This window comes from Solea solea, chromosome 3 (assembly GCF_958295425.1).
Source record: "Solea solea chromosome 3, fSolSol10.1, whole genome shotgun sequence".
NCBI classification, from domain to species: Eukaryota; Metazoa; Chordata; class Actinopteri; order Pleuronectiformes; family Soleidae; genus Solea; species Solea solea.
Genome location: NC_081136.1, coordinates 12,927,581 through 12,941,436, shown reverse-complemented (window position 1 = coordinate 12,941,436; position 13,856 = coordinate 12,927,581). Strand labels below are relative to the sequence as shown.

The 13,856-nt window shown below is 42.3% G+C and overlaps 1 protein-coding gene across 5 annotated transcripts in view; it reads left to right on the top strand.

Moving 5' to 3' along the window:
• The window catches only part of arap2 (ArfGAP with RhoGAP domain, ankyrin repeat and PH domain 2), a 126,606-nt gene that overhangs the window by 57,414 nt on the left and 55,336 nt on the right, over window positions 1–13,856 (top strand). For all 5 annotated transcript variants that reach the window (XM_058625725.1, XM_058625728.1, XM_058625726.1 and 2 more), the window contains 3 exons: window positions 823–908; window positions 1,065–1,247; window positions 7,669–7,843. In XM_058625725.1, coding sequence (XP_058481708.1) covers window positions 823–908; window positions 1,065–1,247; window positions 7,669–7,843 — 444 coding nt within the window. The remainder of the gene's footprint in view (window positions 1–822; window positions 909–1,064; window positions 1,248–7,668; window positions 7,844–13,856) is intronic.

The following is a 13,856-nucleotide window of genomic DNA, read 5'->3' as shown; positions in this document are numbered from 1 at the left end:
AAAGCAAAATATACTTGACCTACCTACTTTTGTGCTTTGTATTGACGTTCTTAAACACCAGTGTTTATCACGTAAGTACAACACCCAGTCATCGACTTGTACATCCCAGTGAAATATTCTTTTTTAATGTCTTGGGTCTCAAATAATTCCGATTTTTCTGGTGTCTATGCCCTCTAGATTTGTTTTGGGATGCCCTGTCACAGCTCAGGGCCCTGCATTTTCATTCGCAGCTGCTCCGCTTGAGCATAGAGAAACCGTAATGAGTTCATTCTAAATCTAAAATTACCCGCCATTACACACAGGACAATAATTCACCCTCACTCATACGGCGTGTTCCTGCTTAATGTATTATGCATGTATGCTCTGTCTTTGGCCATAAGCAACCCCAGAAGTATCTTGTTCACCCAAATAAACAGGCCGACCAGCAAACACAATGAATTACTCATGATTCATTAGCAATTAATGGCCCTCGTTCTGTGCTTTCATTTCCAATTAGGAGTGCTGAGGGGACCAAATATGTCTGCTGTGAGTGAGAGAATGAGCTTGCAGTCATGCTCTGTTTCTCCATCTTGTTACTGCCTGTTTATAATTTATTCCATCACTGACGCTAGATGTGTTTGTGCACAGGGAGGAGACTTCATGTAAAGTTTTTTGCAACAGAAAGCCTAACAGCATTTATTTATTTTTTTTTTATTTAATCTAATTAGCAGAGGTTTCATGAACTCACAGATTGTATTGATTGGTTGTAATAATTTGCATGTGCATGCGTGTTTGTGTATCCGTGCAATCAGTCAATCTGATGGCTGTCTTTCTGTGTGCCAGGACAGCACCGCTCGCTCGGCCCAAGTATTTCCAAAGTGCGGAGCCTGAAGTTGGACAGCAGTATTTGGAGCAATGAGCTAGTGGAGGTTCGTGCAAAAAACGTCATAATTTTCACCATGTCACAAAGGTGTATAAATTCACGACACTAACATAAAGTGCACTTTTCAATTAAAGAGACAATGCAGCTTGACATACTGTATATTAATTATAAACCTGGGATGTTGTGTTTTTACATCCGACAGCTGTTCCTGGAGGTGGGCAACAAGAACGCTAACACGTTCTGGGCAGCTAATCTTCCTATGGAGGAGGAGCTATATGGCGGAGCCTCACTGGAGCAGCGTGCCACTTTCATTCGCAGGAAATACAGGGAGAGGAAGTACCGGAAGGCCCTGGAGGGCTTTAATGACCTGGAACAGCTCAACCAGGTGCAATTTTCATAAAGACAGAAAGAATGAAACAGATGCTGTATAAATTTAATTTTGAGGTGTTCTGCAGAGGTCGACCAACTAATCATTTTCGATGATTAATTGTTTCTGATAAGACATTTTACAGCCTAACAGTATCAGTGGACCCTATAGTGGCGTCATGTGGAGAGGCTTGCACATGGAGGCCCGACAGCAATGATTACTACTGGCTAGGAACATGATTGTCACAAATGTTTACATCACAGTAGCTACGGGCCACATTTGCAGTGTGAATACTACATAATTTTCGCTCTTTGACCTTTTAAAGTATGTATGACATAACAGGATCCAGCACATGAGAGCTAGTGTGAGTAATGCAGAATGCTCAGCATGTTAAGCTCAGAGGTTTATTCAATGAACCTCGTAAAATTTCAATACTTCTGCTACCTTCCGGTAATAGATGCACAACTATTCACTGGAGAAGGATGGGAATATACTTATTTACATTTTATCAATGCTGTTATCAAAATCGTTGTACTTTTAAAATTGCTAACACGTAACATTTTTAAGATATGTTTTCTTGCATTTCACATTTATCTGCATGGTTTGCTTTTATTCATACAATAACGTACAATAACATTGTCAGTCGGGCCACCGTTTCTTGACACAGCAGGATTTGGTCGTGCCATGTTATGCTCGCAACATAGCGTACGCAAGGGAAACATCAATAAGAAATAGCATGTTTTTCTATTCAGTGACTTTCTCTCGTGGGCACTGATATCCTCGTCTGGACCTCCAAGAAGCATGGCACATGTCACGGTCTGTGAGCTGAATCCACTGAACCTGAAATAGCTCTTGTTTCTCTGACCTTCTGACTGCAGGTAAAACTGGACGATAAGTCCAGAGATGCCAAAAGTGGCGTCTTATTGATCTCTAGTATAAGCAAGTTGGAGCTTAGGCCGTCTGCCAGGTTGTGGTTTAGGGTTTATTGCTGCGGCAAAGGAAAAAAAAAAAAGCCTCCAAAAAAAAAGAGGGTCTTAAAAGCACCACCAGTTTCCTCCTGTGTCAGCATTTACGCAGATCAGCCCTCCCTTGTATTGTTTTCCTGAGTTGAAAGAGAGGAATGGAGATGTAGAGAAAAAGAGGGAACGGGGAGGGGGACGTATAAGGGAGAGATATACTAGCTGGCTGTGTGGAAAAGTGGATTAGGGTCAAAACAGAAACGCTTGGGTTGGTTTTATTGCGGCTTTTCTGGCTTTTGTGTGTGTGTGATTGTCAGAGTGTGAGGTGTGTGTGTACATGCATGTGAACGTGTGCGCTGCTCCACTCGAGACATGTGAGTTAGCTATTATAGTGTGTTTTTTTTTTTTTTTTGCCGGGAGATGAGGGAGTGAAAGTGTGACTGACAGATGGACAGCGTGACTGAATCCAAATGTCCACCCGCAGGACTCGTGGCCTGGAGACCTTGCAGACTTAAAGAGCTTGTGTGTTTCCAAAGGAGATTAATGGAAATCTCTGACCCTGTTGCTAATATTGAAGCTTTTGATTAATATTTTTAAATGCCATTCATACAGCACCAACTAGCGTGTGATTATGTGCAGATCTGCTACAGGGTCAGAACGAGAATTAAAATATTCCATATACATGAGCTGCCAAATTCAAATTTAACATTCTATAAATATTGAATCCCTGCTCTATCAGTGCATTTCTATGCACAGTAAGTTCGACCTACAGTTGTAGTTCAACAAAGCCCAGTATACAAGTAACTAACAGGGAATCAATGTAGTGAAATAACAGAATCCATCTATGTGGCAATATGAGGCAAACACAAACTTATACTTAGCCTTTTTGCGCCACAATGTCTCTACAGCATGATGATATTCTCTAACATGATTTAAATGTGCTGTATGAATGGACAAAGGTAAATCTACTTATCGTATAATTAAGGTTGAACATCATCACAGGGTATCTCGCAGTACGATGCGCGACACATGGTCCGCGATACCATTAATATCACGACACAGCGATTCGGTGGCGATCAATACATTGCAAGACAATCATAGAGCGACGCGTCACGATGTCTGTCTAACTGAAGGAAACAAAACGTCGGATATCTCTATTTATTCACGAACAAAGTGCATAAAGTCTGTCTATTGAACGTGGATGGGTCTCCTAACTCCTAACGAGTGTCTTCATTTATTAATTAAAGTATCGATATTTGCCCTGGTGCATCAACTACATCATAACACAAGGAAGGACGACGATATATCACCAAATCGATGTTTGGACCCATCGTTATTGTATGAAACCTTCGTGTCATCCTGTGAAGTCAAAAAGCCCGCTTCAAGCCCCCTGTGGACTTGATGAACGGTGGATTTGGATTCCCAGGTTCTCACAATCACCCCAGAAATAAGCTTAGTTAGTTCACAAGATTGCAAAGTGTGTGTGTGTGTGTGAAAGGAAGCTAGAAGGAGAATTACTGGGCAGTTGTGTTTGCTTTCCTGCTGTCTAGACTGGCTTTATTAATGGGCTCAGCAGATTTGATAGGGATCAGTGTGTCATGGAGGCTGTGAACACGCCGTGACTCAACTCATGTGTGTTCGCTAAAATAGATAATAAATACTGATTGGAGCGGCTCGGCAAATGTTAGCATAAAGTAATAAATCACAAGCAACCTATGAAAAAAATAAAAAAAATATAGGAAACAAGGACACTGAGGCTAATCTCAGTGGACATGTTCTTCCACTTTTGTGTCACATTTACTTACGGTAACGCAAGTATGAATATGAATAAAGAAAGAATTCTATATAAAACCTTTCTCCTTTGGGAGTCTTCTCTTGAACACAGACAATAACACTTGCAATCCGCTCGTTGACATTCATGCAATCTGAAATGATGGCAATTGGTGTTTTAACACTTTCTATTGGCTCCGGGGTCATGAAACCTACTCTACACGCAGTAAATCACTCTTTAAAGTGTCACTTCAAATAGTGAGATATAACTAACTAAAAAGGTGTTGAGGTGGTATAAGCTTGATTGTGTCAGCACTTCTCCTTGCATTATTTCAAACGTGTCCACCTTTTTCCGTTAAGCTGTTTTGTTTCGGGCATCTGCTTTCTTCATTTCATGCCCTCTCTCCGTTCCCCGCTTTCCCTGTTACTTGGTCCCATGTTCCCCATTAGAAGCTCATATCCCAGTGACCTCCACAGAGTCTCCGCAGGCCACATGACCTAGAGAGAAGAGGGGTGTCAAAGGACCCCCTTATATCATTACACACGCTCACACACACACACACTCTCGCACATAAACCCTCTAGCGGCTGAGGTAATTGCTATGACACGGAAGGTCATTTCCAGAGACGATACGGAATAAGGCCAAGTTGCAAGGGACTATTTTGCCGTAATCTGACCCCCGTCGCTTGTGTTAGAGGGAGAAAGACAAAGCATGCGGCTATGTTTTCATTTAAAGGCCACATAGACCGGAAGCTCCAATTAACGCTGCGTTTGTGTGTGTGTGTATCTGCGTCATTACCTCGTTTATGAAACCCTAAAGTTTCAGAACAACAGTTCAGCCACTGCTGAGAAAATAGTGTTGTATTGTTTTCCTGGGCTCTGCGAAGCGGATCGGCACTTCCGTAGTTTGATGTCGTCATCAGAAATCCTCACCACTCCTCCTAGTCCGGGCACATCCGGTTGCGTACATTCAACTGCAGAAGAAGAAGAACTACTCTCGTTGTAGCTGCTGAGATGCAGAGCATCCACCGTGCCAGAGGGGGAGCTGTGTATCTGAGAGCTGGCCTATCTATTACGTCACTTCCAGGTACCTGGCCAATCACAGGACAGTAGGAAAGCTCTCGTTGGCTGGCCAGTCACAACACAGTCCACGTTCTGGGGGTGTGGTTTTGGTCTGAAACAGCGCGGCTGATGAGAGCGTCAGTGAGGAGATATTTTGATCGGCTCGTTTGCAGCGATTAGGAGGTTTTTTACCGTGAAAACAAGTTAATATATGTAAGTAGACCTCCATCACTAACATATATGTGTGATACAAGCATTCTATGTCGCCTTTAAAAAATGAGCTGGTAAATCTGCGTCCACGCCGAAAAACTCATCTTCCTCGGTGCACCAGGAAGTTCAGTTTCTTCTCTGCAGGTGTTGGCTTGGCAACAGAAATTTGAGAGGAAACTGAAACGTTGAGCTGAGAGTCAGGTTGCGGTCATAGGCCTGATTTGGACGGTGTTAGTTTTGAATGGAGATGTCGAGTAATTTAATTCTACCACACGACATCTCTAATATTAATTGCCGGTTCGCACATGATAAGAAATAAGTTGAGCACCGACAAGAGCCCGCCGCCCCTAGACCCACCGCACCACTAAGACGCCTCCGCCAGCTTCCCGGATACCGAGTGGCACTCGATTTAAGCACCGCCATCACCTTCTGTTGTCGTGTTTGTACGACGCAAAGAGGAGATTAATATTACCTAGGGCTAGTTTTTCCCCTTGGTAAAAGTCGTCAGAATCTTTACCTACGTCGTCCGGTGATGATTACTGACATTTGGACGGGACTTTAATCACTCTGGGACTTTAAGCTCTGGTATTACTTTACCCCACCTACCCATGTAGAGCTAGTCCAGTGCTCTTCCAGTTTGGGGGATGCCCAGAAAAAAGGGCAGAAGTAGAAGTTACCAACCAGTCTCTAAAACGCTACAATAATGTTGAATGATAGGTGTGTCCGGAGCAGAATGAATGTGTTTTTGAACAAAAACAGTGTGGTATGGATGTCGCCAATAGAGTGAATGGCACATGGTGACCTTCCACTTTGAGATCGTTTACTCGTCATGAGGATGAACTTACTTTTTATTGCAGAAAATATACTCATACATAGAAATAGAGGCACACATATGCACTGTGATATCCGTATCTCCATGCAGGGCCTCCGTGTGGGTGGCCAGGTTACATTGACAGGTGCTTTGTGTGAGTGCGTGTGTGTGTTCTTGGCCCTGTGTGTGTGTGTGTGTGTGTGTGCGGCCTCGCTGACGGATCTCGCTTGTTTGCAGCAGATCGATGCAGCGCGCCGACTCGGTTTGAAGTCCTACGAAAAGGACGAGTTGACTCGGCTGAAATTCCACTATTCGCCACTCGACTCCTCTGTCGATCCACTTTGATGCGGGTCACCGTGCACAATGTCACGTCAATTGACTGGAGTAAGGGAGAAAATGGTCTTTCCTTTGACTCTTTTATCTTCCCTCTCTGTGAAACAGGTGGAATGACGCAATAAAAACACATGCTGCATTGTTGAACGCCATGTACACTAGCAAAGGTTTATGCCATTATAGTCAGTGCAAAGGTGCCTGACAGCGGCAACTAGGCGCTAGAGTAAGTCTGGCACAATCTCAAATAGTTGTGTAGTGAGCAGTTGATTTTGACTGTTTGACAGGTCGCACATTTCATCGCGCAGTGCCCGACTCCGCTTGTAAAAACCGTGTTTTTTAATGTTTCCTCTCGCCCTCATTCTAAGTGCTTTCTGAAGTCTCAGGAAATATCTTGGAGTTTGAAAGATGAGGCCATTTCACAGTCCGTGGGGGACAAAAAAAAAAAAAGTTGAAGCGTTTCTGCAGCCTTGAAGTTGATCGTTCTCTTTAAATCGGTCTCTCTTCCCTCCACGACATTGCTCTGAACATTTTGTATGTCATGCCATGTCAGGTCCTATAGTGTGTAACTGTATATTTCACATCACTTAACAAAAATAACTTGGGCTGTTTAAGTTGGCAAAGCGACTGTGTGCGCGATCATTTAGTAAATGGGTTTTACTTTGAGTGTTTCTCATTAGGGTGAAGTCCTCCGTTTGTTTTCATGAAGCCTTTTAACTATTGTTTTCCTTCCCCCTCACTGTTTCCTGCCGCTGTTATTTTACTCGTTTCATACGTCGTTATTTCTACATTTCTCTTCTGCAAACTTGTTAGGATCATTATATTTAATATGGCCCATTTGTCCCATTCTTATTTGCCGTTTTCCCATTTTTTTTTTTTTTTTTCACACGGATTAGATCTTTTATTTTTCCCACAGGGAGTACTAAAGCTTGATCTTATTGTTACTTCTCTTTTGAGATCGGCGTGCGGAACTCAATTTCTAAACTTTATATGATTGCTGACGCCACTTTATAGACTCTTTGTCCTTTGAATGTGAATCTTTAACATTGTCTTACTTTTTTAATGTTAATGTTGTTAATGTTCTACTACAGAAAGCTGCTTTAAATAAGTGCTGTATATTAGATAAATGGAACAATCGAATGTAAAAAACAAACTACAATCACAGACAAATGCAGACGTATCCCTCTCATGCGCTAGTGAAGAATTCAATAAATGGCTCATCGTCAGCCAAGAAAAGACACAATAGAGGAGAGGAAGTCTTCATGTGCTCTCGTATGCTGTCTTTATGTGTGCACAGGCCCTGTGCGCAGCGGTGGTGTCGCCTGATGTGCTGCAGACCATGATGCTGCTATTCAGTGGGGCAGATGTTATGTGCGCCACTGGAGATCCCACCTGCTCCACCCCCTACCTCTTAGCTCAACGCGCCGGACAGAAGCTACAGATGGAGCTCCTGCACCAGAACAAACTATCTGGTAAGCAGCGTCGACTGTCAAAACTGTCTTGTTGTTGCCCCGCACATACTTTCCCATTTTTTAAAACATGTCTGTGTATTATCCTGACACATGGAAGCCCATTTTTGCCACTTTGTTGTCACTTTCAGCCCTGAAGAAGGACGTTATCATGGGTCATTATAGCTGAAATGATGCTTGACGTGCGATGACAAAAGTGCCTTATTAAAGTGAATGCTCATCAAGATGTAGATTACATGACTGCGTGTTGAAGTTAGGTCAAAGAAAGTGTGCATTTATGTGTGTCAGGACTGATAGTGTTGCTTGACAGAGCCCACAAAAAAACAGAATCACATCAACAACAGCAATCACCAAAAATATATGCGCTCTAGCTTTATCAGACAAGATGAGTTCACAGTAATAAGCAGTACTTGGGGCTAAACGGTGACTTTTATTGTCACATTTATTTGCTGCTTCCATCTTGTCGTCAGAATATTGGGCTCTGGCACTATATTGTGAAACGATGGCTTCCTCATCCGTCCACACAAAAGCCATTTCTGCTGTTTTTTTTCTAAGATTTCTCAATGCCATCATTTATTCACAAAATCTGTTTCCACGGCACTCGTTTGCATTTAGTTTTTTATCGATTCACCAACTTTTCCACCTCCCTCAGTTATATTTCAAGATTTCTTTAAATATATGTTTCCATTTAGTGTTTTTTTTTTTTTTTTTTTATTAAAAATGCACATAACAACAAAGTGTCATGGACCCAGTTAAGATCTATTGTGAGCAAACCAGTAGCTAAAGAGTTGAAACTAGGGCTGCAATGATTAATTAATTAACAAATAGAAAGGTTAGAGCGACACAATAGTTTCATAATTTAATACATTCTTCGAAAGATGCCTGACAAACTCTAATGGTCCCTGGTTTAGGGACATGAGCAGGTTTTTTTTTTTTTTCCCATTATTACCATACATACATTTTTATTTAAAAAAAAAAAAAAAACAACAACAACAAACAAAACAACAGAACATAAAAGTGATGCAACCTGTGGTTAGATCTAAACAAACACACACAGACGAGACGCTTTTAAAACCTTTAAAGCCCTTTAAACCAGGTGTACTATTTGGACTCGCATGCCCAACAGCGCTGCGTCCATTCAGCCCATTGTCCGTGTACTTTAACAAGCCAATCGTGTTTAAAGCTCACACTACCGCTGTGCCGCCACATTTCTGAAAAACACAGGGGGGAGGCTGTTTTTTTTTTTTTTTTGCCACTGCCATGAATAAGAAATTGAGTCAGAAAAACACACATACACATTCAAAAAGCAGCAAGTTCTTAGTTAAAATGTCTTACTTTCCTTTTGACTCACCTTTGCATTTCCCACCACCCATGTTCCCCTGGCAACGCAGACACGGCATAGATGTGTTTTGTTGTGTGTCTTCCTCCTGGTTTGATGTGTTTTATTTGTGTACGTTCACACACACACACACTGCTGATGTTAAGAATGTATTATATTAAAGGAGCAAGTGCCCGCTGGCTGGCTGGTGCCTGGGCCGGGGGAGACTTTCTCTGGGACCGTGTTTTACATAATGTATGCAGCACATCTGTGCTCACTCACCGGCACCGAGTCTGTTAGGGACTCCTAATTGCTGACAAGGGTCACCTGGTTGCCATGGTGATGGTCATTACTTGAGGGTGTGCGACAGGGCAGACACACACACGCACACACAGGCGGACGGACACATACACACCTCCATGCATGTGGCGACGTGTAGCATCTCCATACTCTCATTATGTCTTTATTAACAAACAGCCTCTTTATCAGACTCCTCCAGCGGTGATGGATGCCCAAATAAACTGGCTAGTGACTGCAGGGGAGACGGACCTACTAGGTCAGAGGGTTTACTGTGAGACGCAAGACAGATTTAAAATGTAACGGAGATCTTGCCTTCGGGACGACAGTCAGTGTTTGCAAGTGAGGGATGTGCTGTAAAGCAGAAAGGAAGGAGGAAGCAGCAGCAGCAGCTTCTTAAAACCAGGCGTTTTCACGTTAAATAAAAGACTAGAGATCAGATTATGACTGAAACACAGACTTTTCTTCATATCCTGAAGCAACAGAGACATGACATCCACAGTGGACGACTCGGCCGCACATGAGTAACGCGTCATATCAACATTCAATACTTATCTTTACCTAACACTAACCACAAACTGCTTTCCCTATAGTTTATTTAACACACCCGTTGTTTATTCTTCACCGTAACTACTGTATGTGTGGATATTGTAGAAATGCATCATTTTAAACGCTGTCGTGTGCATTGAGTGTAACCCCGGGGTTCCTCTCAAGCATCTAACGCGGTATCAGTGTTATGAACTTATAGTGTTAACATAAAGTTTGCAGACATTTTTTTTTTTTATTGTTTTGTTTGTTTGTTTTTTGATATATTTCAGGAAAAGCCCAAAAGAAGCAACGATAAGTTGGCACGACGAGCAACGAGTATTGCCTGTAAATCCAAACTGTATCGCACGTCCCCGTCTTAAAAGTATAAATATTGCTGAACAGAGCCTGTTTTCAGAAAAACCATTTGCCTCATCAAAAACAGAAATCACTAAAAGTCATCTTGAATACAATATCACAGCAGAGTCTGCAACAGAGTAGGTAACGGAGTAAAATTACCTGTTAACGGTATTGACATTAAAAATATAATTGGGTTTGTACAAGAAACTGTGGTGACACCACGTTTTGCCAGGATAAAAAAACGTTTTTGCTTCTGCTGCAAAAACATATTGTTATTTCCTCATAATGTCAAAATGAGACAAGTGTGGCACATAGGTGAGGTCTGTCTGATCATTCCCTACACAACAGTAATTACCATGATTCGGTAAAGTTAAAAAAAACATGATCAATCTTTTAAGAATTTTTCCACAGGTTACTTTGTAGGGCTTGAACATTTTTAAAGTTTGAATCACTGTTTGAAACATTTCAAGAAAACAAGGCTGCAGTTTATTGTATTCTCTACACGACCGCAAATTAAACATGTGTTAGGAAACATTAGCGTTAGAATACAGCGATTAATATTTCCACTGTGTCATTTAAAAATGGAATTTGATGTTTCCAAATCATTCAGCTGCCTTAGTAGTTCTGAATAAGAGGGAGAGTAGACCGTTTTGTTTTTATCAGCGTTGATAAAGCTGCTTGCATAATAATATAAAACACACATACAAAACTACAACTGATGAAACAGATGAGGAAGATTAAGTCTCCGCAACGATTTGACATTTTCCCTCTGATGGTCACGTCACACGACGCCGTGGAAAGATGCGTCTGCATTACTTTTTTTTTATTATTTGTGCGCGTGGCCCACCTAGTTTGCAGAGGGAAACTCGTGAACACTCCGAATTAAACAGAAAGTGAACTTTTTTCCAGTTGTTGAGCACAATGTTTTGTCTGGCAACAACCGGGAACAATTCAATACCCGCATTGCACTGTTCCCGCTGCATCGCTTGGTGTTTACAGAGAGGAGATACAGTGAAGCAAACAGTATAGAGGTTGTTAATTAAAAAAAAATTAAAAATTAAAAAAAAGACCTTAGCTTTGGGTAACTGCAGAAGTTCCGGCAAGAAAGAAAAGGTTGCACACATTCGAGGTAACATCAGGACAACTGTGCGTACGAGTGGCGTGTTTGTTTGTTCTTTTCCTCTTTTGTTTGCCTTATGATTTGCACATCCACTAACACGCTGCACCCACCCTCCCACTGCGTGGGGCTGCAAGAGCCAGACACTACCGTGGATAAAATGACAACAAACTTTACCAACATCGCCGTCCCCCCAGTGGGAGGCTGGATGAAGCCCCAGCAACGGAACACCGGAACAGCGCTCCCCCCTGACGACTTCGGTCGAAAATTGGCGTAGTTTTTAACCGGCGCTGCGTCATTTCACAGTGAGACTCGTGCTCCCGGGCTGTGGGCTACAAATAAAAATAGGTAAAAAACCTTCTTCTTTCCTTGGATATAGTGAATAAACACAAAGCTGTCAAGCCTGCCTCTCGCCGAGCTTCTCCGCCGTCCCTTCCCTCCACAGCAGCCTCATTTGTACCTTGAGTGTTTGGACATCCAAACATGCCAGAGCGTTGCCACTTCATTAGCTCCTACTTCCCCGCGTATGTATGCGAGTGCGTGTACACGGGCCTCGACGGGCCTTGTTCTCACCGCCCACACCTGCTCGCCCCAAAGCACCCTGGGATACCGCAGGAGCATGTTCATTTGCATATCCCGATCCTAGATTCCATAAAAAAAAAAAGAAAAAGCCAGTGTCTGCTCTGCGAGGTGGTGTTTTTTTGCACTTTGGTAAACCCCATGGGCAGCTGCAATGATGGCTCTATCCCTTATAGTCAAAGGCTTCTGCTGCGGTGGCCTCTTGTATAATTTTAGCTTCCTCTTTTATTTTTTCCATACGTTACACTCATTAACCATTCAAGTTTTGGTTTAAATAAAACAAAAAAAATAATATACTAAGGCTTGTTGTTCCCTACAAACTCAGGATGAGATACACGATACAGAGGCCATGTGAGTTATATTACTGTGTGCATCATTTTAATCTTCAGCGATCCGTCTTTGCAAAAAGCGGCGCCACCGTTTCCCTGCGCTCTCATACTTTACCAGGAACAGAAACTCGGTAATATTCATAAGCCTTAGTCATAAAACCTGCACAATTAGTGGCTTTCGGAGTTGCAGATTTGATTTGTGCCCTGAAACACTTGTATGTCTTGAAGCGAAAGGCTCAATCCGTGCCAGCTATTCCACTATAAATCTCTGGGAGAAAGTATTCGCTAATGCCTTAACTGTAAACACAGCGATACAAACATGTAAATTGCATTTTATGGCAGCTCTTTGCTCCACCCGGGGGCATTGTGCTTTAAAAAAAAAAAAAAAAACAAGCTAAACAAGCAATACCTCGTACTGTTGACATCATTTCACTTCTTCTTCGATGACACACCATAGATTTGGAGGCAGCAAAGTTTTATTGTCGGCGTTCCTGACGCCTTGGATCTCTGAGTCTTGCGGCGCATTAAAAATTTATCCACCACGCTTTTCTGTGTGGATAATAAAAACACGAAGACCACACACACACACACACACACACACACACACACACACACACACACACACATATATACAAAAACAGTAAATCAGAGGACCCGTTTCTTCATGCACTTCCATTCCACCTTGTTGTTTGCACATTGCAAGGCTCTTTCGCTTCTTTTCAGTGCAAATTGAGGTTGTTTATATATATATTTTTTTAAAGCAACACACCGTGCTGAGAAAGTTCAACGGGTCACATGCAGCTGCTGAGAGACGGTGAGAATTAAAGTTTTTTTTTTTTTTTTTACCCTGGTGGCGAGTCTTTATTTGTGAAAGGCTTTCATTTTGAAGAACTAGTTTGGAGTGTTATGGGATAGAAAGTGGCTGCGATGTCTTTGTGCCCTCTGGTTACACATGCCAGTAAATAAATTGGTTTCATTGCTGTACTGATTGTGTGATTTAATGGGTAGAAGTTTTTAGACTTCTGGCCTCACCTGTAGATGATGTCTTTGCTTTGCCTTGCCTGTTTGCCCTTGTGTGGGCAGCTGTCGTTCTGTTAGAGGCTGACCAGTCAATCGTTTTAGCTGATTAACTGGCTTGAAATGGAACATTTTACAAAGGGGTGCAATGGTTATTCTTGAGTCATTGCACAGGAGCTGAGCAACATTGAGTTTTTTTTCAGTGATCTAGCCTTCTACCAATCTCTGCTTAGTGTGACAGACTTGAGGACGCTAGTTTGCGACGTCTCAGCTAACGCCATATGCGCCGCTTACTCCGCTGCTCACTGCACTGCACCAATGCACACAAATTTCAATAGGTTCACACGCCACTCACGTCATTTCTCACGCTGATAAGTTATATAATTCACTGCACATAATTTAGTAATCTATGAATCGATGATGCGAAGGCAGTTTGCTCTGCGTAGATCATTCATACAGCTGTCTTGAATTAGC